The following is a 6,199-nucleotide window of genomic DNA, read 5'->3' as shown; positions in this document are numbered from 1 at the left end:
ACCTGAAGATCTGCAACCCTGAATAAAAGGTTAAAGTAGTCAACTCCTGGCCATTTAGTCCAATGAATGCCTCCCTTCCGGGTGCAAAAGCCTGAATGTCTCGTTATTAATTCCTTATAAGGAAAGAGTTTTGGAAGCCTAAGTGTTCTGACAGACATTGAGGTGTAGCGGTCAGAGTGTTGGAGCACTTTCACACATGCTAGATAAGGCCGCTTCAATCCACTTCAGCAATCATTTGCAAGTGGCTCTTGCCATTGCACACAGTAAAATCCAGTCGCAAAGTGCATTGAAAGTGGACTGAAAGGGCATTATTTAGCGTGTGTGAAAGTGCAGGATCTCGGAGAACTCGGTTCCAAGGCCCACTCTGCCACTGGAAACTCACCGTGGGTTACTCTCTCTCTCAGTCTAACGTACTTCACAGGGTCATTATGAAGATAAATGCAGGGGGGGAGAATAATAATTTAATAATTATCATACAGCACTGTGTATAGCATAGCCAGGAGATCCTAAAATTGTCTGGCAGCCAGAAGTTCTAGATCTTTGAGCGCTGTGCACCACTAGGTAGCAAGCTAGACTAGGTTTTTGGGTTATTTTAGGGAAGAGACATTTCAGAGGTGGTTTGCCATTGCCTGCCTCTGAGTTACAGCCCTGGTATTCCTTGGAGATCGCCCTTCCAAGTACTAGCTGCGATTGACCCTGCTTAGCTTCTGAGATTTGATGAGATTGGGCTAGCCAAGGAGAACAATGTTGTAAGCCACTTTAGGTTCCCATTGGGAAGAAAAGTGCATTACAAATAACTAAATAAGCGAAAGCGGAACAAGGATTCCTTCTGGTATGAATTCGGCTTATTTCGGGTGGGGGGGTGGACTTGATCATCACTTCTATCGTGTCTTGGATCAGCTTTTCATGGCCATCACTGCCCGTTTCCTCCTCTACAGTGTCAACACAATCCACAGGTCTCACCCTCATCGGCCCAAACTTCGTAGAAGACACAAAAGACCTCCCATCCTCGACAGTTTATGATCTCGGTGGTTGGGCATTTCGGATCCGATGAGAAGCATCCGGGACACTGCATTCCGTTCAGGTTGAGCCGTAGGGGCGGGACTGGGAAGAAGCAGAGAGACCGAGAAGAGCTTTCCCCATCCCCAACCCTACTCGGAGTTTTGTGATCCCGAGCCGGGGGGCAGTCTTAGCTAATGGGCAATAGGCCAGTCTCCCCGGGCCCCGCACTTTGGGAGGGCAACTGTCCGTGACCCTGCCCCCTGAAAGGGGGGAGGGAGAAGATAAGCAGGATCCTATCACCACTTGCTCCTACCCATCTGGACTTTGTGTAGCTTGCTTCAAGCAGCAGTGGTGACTCCCACCCACCTTGTGCAGGATAGGGGCCACCCCTTGCTTGGCCCTGGAGGAGGGGAGATGGGGGGTTATAATGCTTCTGGGGTCCCACTCTGGTTCCCCAGAATCACTAGCATTGCTCCGGTCCCGAACTGAAGGGCACTTCCACTATTCCTCGCAAAATTCCACAGACATTTCTTCGATGAGGAACTATCACATTTTCCTTGAATATTACTTTGGGTGATCTGAGGGAGGAGGAAATTAAAGCTTCAGGCAATGTCCGTCAGTTGTCCCTGGGGACTCTTCCACACGCAGAATTCTGGTTCATGGACTGACTCTTCCATGGCTGGGGCTCTCAGGCTTTTTGAATCTAGTGGCACCTTCAGAATGCAGCCAAAGTATTCTGGGCAAGGCACAAAATGGCTGTAACAAAATGGCTGCCACGGGAGGCGGAGCCAGCCACAAAATGGTTGCCACAGCTTACTTGCAGCCACAAATTGAAGATCCCCGTGATGTGGTGGCAGTGGCTGCCAAAGCAATGTTTTTTAAAAAATCTGCATGGCCCATCAAATCTCCAATGACCAATCAGAAGCCCTGCTGGGCAAAAGCCACACCTGACCACATTAACTTTCTCAGAACACTTGGCTGACACCAGTAAAGGCATCAGTGAGCCCCATGGCACCCCAGGGCACTGTGCTGGGGACCCCTGCTCCATGGAGTTTCCCATGGCTACCCCACGTTGAGGAGGCATTCTTCAACTCTCACAGTTCCCCGAAGTCACCGTTGCTGTGGTGATCGTGAAAAGCTTAGATCCCAGTTTGCTGTGCCACTGGGTTTGCCAATGGGTAGAGCAAGCAGGCCACCAGCTGATATCCCATGCCACCAACTATTACGCTATTTTTTTTCTCAATAGCCTTTGCTCACAACCTTTCTTGTGCAGATGAGGCCATTAAGGAAGTGAACAGTTGCTGTAGCGCAAGGACAGTGCAATAGCCAATGATTTGTGGATGCATATTTAGAGCGTGAGCTGGGGAAGGGGCTAGAAAAACGTGGGAGGATGAACTTGGACATGTATGAACTCCTGGAGCTGCATTATCCTGAAACAGACCATGGGTCCACCGCTGTCAGTGTTATCTATTCAGACCGGCGGCAGCTCCCCAGGGTCTCAGATTCAGGTCTTTCATACCACGTCCTACCAAATCTTAAGTGGAGTTGTCGGGGATTGAGCCTGGGACCTTCGGCATGCCAAGGAGAGCATGCGCCCATCCCCACTTACATTCCACGGCTCCCGAGTTGCAGAGGTCTTTCCGGCAGCACTTGTTGACTCTCCGTTTATGGTAGGAAGGAAATCTGATGCTCATGGGGGAGGGAGTGCAGTAACTGGGTCTGGTGCAGCCTTTATAGGTGGCCAGGGTCACTTCCGTCCCTGGAACTAGGCATAAAAGGAACAGCAGGAAGAAGAGTGCCTCTCATCTGCGTAGCATAAATATCAAGGCTGCCTTTCATTGAGTCCGACGACTGGTCCATCGGTAGGGATGGTCACGAACCGGCTGACAAACTAAAGTTCGTCGCGAATTTTGAGCAGCTTCGTGGTTCACAAAGCAATGTTCGTGAACTGAAGAGCCACCACAAACTCCCATGAATTTTGATGCAGTTCGTGGCAGTTCATGATGGTCCGTGAAAAGGAGAAAGCAGTGTTTTAAATGGCTCCAAGCCATCTCACCCCCAGCTTTCTGTTTGCCACAGCTTTTGGCGGTGAGCAAAAAGCAAGGGGTGAAATGGATGGGAGGCATTACACCCCCTGCTTTCTACTGGCTGCAGCTTTCTGCAGGGAGCAGAAAGCAGTGGTTTAAATTACTCCAAGCCGTGTAAAGCCCTTCTTTCTCCTCCCCTCAGCCTTTCACAGAGAGCAGAAAGAGGGGATTTAAACTTCAAATGGCTCACCAACCGATACGAATCGGTTTGGTTTGCAAACCAGCCAATCGGTTCGTGGTTCACCCATGAACCACAAACCGAACCGCAAAAATTCAGTTTGTGCCCATCCCTATTCATCAGTAGCAGCAGCTCACCAAGCATCTTCCCCAGTCCTGCCACATGAGATTCTTTGACTGGGAGAATACCAGGGCTTGACCTTCTGCATGCTAAACACTGAACTGCCCCCCTTCCAGTCTACAACCCTGCTACTCCCATCACTGCTCAGTGGAGCAGTGAGAGAAAAATTGGGGGAGAAAATTGGTGTCATTTCAACACTGTGATGTCACTTCTGGTGCAATGCTCTACGATTCACCCATAACACTACGGGAGGGGGGGAAACCTAGCGTTTCAGATGGATCCTTGGGCATTGCCCTGATGTGGTGATATTACTTCTGGGTTCATTCTGGAAGTAATGTCACCCTTTGTGGCAGGATGCCAATCACAGGACCCCACCCCCTTGCAACTCCCAAGAGTTGCCAGAGTTGGGCTGGAAACTTCCACATTCAGTGGCAGTCAGCCTCTGAATCCCAGTGCTAGGAGGCAACATCATGGAAAGACCTTGGCCTCTATGCCCTGATATTGGCCCGGCCCAAGGAACAGGGTGGCCACCGTATGAGACAGGATGCTGGACTAGATGAATCACTGGTCTGATCCAGCAGAGCTCTTCTTATGTTTTTAATAGCACCAGGCCTCACCCCATCAGCCTGGGTGCTATATTTGGGTGCAGATGGCCCGGTAGACCTACTCAATAAGCTCAGCAGGATTTGAACCCAGTTCTCCCAGTCCTATTACAACACTCTAAATAATCATCCCACTTGGGCGTATAATTTAGAATACGGACGAAAGTATACCAGGGACAGAAAACATGGGCTGCCAAAACAGGGTCAGTTGGAGGATATGGAGGTGGTTTACACTAGTATTTCAGTCTTTCTACAACAGTTCCAGGCAGAATCCATGGAGTTAGGTTGACTGAGAGGTTCAGAGGTGGAGCAGAGCTCAGTCATGTGAGTGGCCCTATCCTAACTGTATTTCATTGAGACACAGACCTATCAATTTCAGTGAGATGGTCTTCTAGATTAGTACACTGAAACCGATTTCCCGCAAGCGCTGCTCCACGCTCGCTCTCCCCTTTTGCGCCGGTGGTACGTGTCAATTTCACACAAGCTGCTGTACAGCTTTGTGTGATTTCCCCCCTGTCTACTCAATCCTGTTGTTTGAGGATTGAGTAGATGCAGGGGAAATCGCGCGAAGCTCCGGGGCAAAAGGCAGCCACGCAGCAGCTTGTGTGAAATTGACACGTACCATGGGGGCAAAAGGGAAGAGTGAGCGCGGAGTAGCGCTTGTGTGAAATCGGCCTGACAACAGCAGGCTTTAAGTTTTAAGGACACATCTGGACCACAGATTTGAATTTTTCCTCTCCCAAGCAATGCTCTCTCTAAGCTGTGGAGTCTTGTGAGCAAAAATTCTGCTTTGTGAGCGACTGGCATTAAAGTTGTGAGCAAGCAATTAGGCTACTGCATAAATTAGTTTGCTCTGGAGCCATCCTTCCTGAGCTAAGACAAAAATGTGTGAGCCGGAGGCTAAAGAACTGTGGGCTAGCTCACACTAACTCAGCTTAGAGGGAACTCTGCTCCCAAGGGAATCCTGGGAAGTGTCGTTCAGTGGGTAGAGAGGCAAAAAAAAAAGTCTCTAAAGCATTGCAAGCAAGCCTAAGAATCTTTGAGAGAAGTCAATAGTTAAAACTGTCCTAAAATGAATATGAATTCATAGTGTACCTCTTCCTAATGAGAGATAGATGATAGATAGATGACAGATGATACATAGATAAATGATACATAGATGATCGATAAATGAGAGAGAGAGACACACAGAGAGAGAGACATAGAGAGAGAGAGACAGAGAGAGCGTATAGGGATGCCAGCCTCCAGGTGGGACTTGAGGATCTGCCAAACTTATAGTTCATTTCCAGATTACAGAGATCAGTTCCCCCTTGAGAAAATGGATGCTTTGGAGGGTGGACTCTATGGCCTTGTACCCCCCTGAGGCCCCTGTCCTCCGCAGGCTCCACCTCCAGATCTCCATGATTTCCCCAATCTGGATCTGGCAATCCTGCCTAGGCTTGCCATTCCCCTGCCAGGGGCAGGGGATTTGCTCACTCTCAGGGGCCCCTGATCCACCAGCCCAGATCTGGCCAGTGGGGGGGACTCCGCCCCCAGAATGCTGCATTCACACCAACATGCCTGGCGCAATGTGGGAGGACGCTCTATCGTTTGAGGGAAAACTCAATGTTTTCTTCCTCAAATGATAAGAGGCCCCGCCCACAACATGCCCTGCATGATGACATCACTTCTGGGTATACCCCAGATGGGGAGAAGGACCCCTCCCCCAGCCAGCAGCTATGTAAGACCTGGCAACCCTAATTCTACCCCCCCGCCACCCCCTGCTGGTGACTGGGAGGGAGTAGATTGGTGGAGGATCGATCCCCTTTACTGCCTGAAGCTTCTGTGATTCAGGCCCCTCCCCCACAAGTGCCACGACCACTCACCTTTCCTGACTTCCACAGTCAGGGTGATGCATTCTGTTTCATGCGGTGCACATACGTGCGGGACACCGTGGCAGGAGTCAGTGTTACTTCGGCAGTATTCACATTGCAAGCAAACTCCTGGAAAGGAGAAACAAAAGAACAACGGGAAGAGCTGGAGCCAGTTCAGGTCCTGCCTCTCTTCCTTTACTAATGTGGAGATTCTTATCTATCGGTAATGGTATGATCAGGGGTCATTTCGTAGAAAAAGAGGTGCAGGAGCTCATTAGCCTAACTCATGAGCATTACTCGTGTGCATAGGCTACACCCCCTGACATCACCGGAAGTGTGTCAGAAGGCAACACCCAC

The 6,199-nt window shown here is 49.9% G+C and overlaps 1 protein-coding gene across 1 annotated transcript in view; it reads right to left on the bottom strand.

Moving 5' to 3' along the window:
* Window positions 1-963: 963 nt before the first annotated feature.
* LOC107122533 (phospholipase A2 inhibitor and Ly6/PLAUR domain-containing protein-like) overlaps window positions 964-6,199 on the bottom strand; it is a gene marked incomplete at its 3' end in the record, with an annotated part of 8,477 nt that continues 3,241 nt past the window's right edge. The window contains exons 2-4 of the mRNA XM_015425652.1: window positions 5,855-5,971; window positions 2,612-2,767; window positions 964-1,104 (exon numbers count right to left, since the gene is read on the bottom strand). Of these exons, the coding sequence (XP_015281138.1) occupies window positions 964-1,104; window positions 2,612-2,767; window positions 5,855-5,971 (414 nt within the window). The remainder of the gene's footprint in view (window positions 1,105-2,611; window positions 2,768-5,854; window positions 5,972-6,199) is intronic.

The sequence above is a fragment of the Gekko japonicus genome, unplaced genomic scaffold (assembly GCF_001447785.1).
Source record: "Gekko japonicus isolate JY-2015 unplaced genomic scaffold, Gekko_japonicus_V1.1 scaffold5301, whole genome shotgun sequence".
Lineage (NCBI taxonomy): Eukaryota > Metazoa > Chordata > Lepidosauria > Squamata > Gekkonidae > Gekko > Gekko japonicus.
The sequence above is the reverse complement of the archived record's forward strand: the minus strand, read 5'-3'. Positions and strand labels throughout refer to the sequence as shown.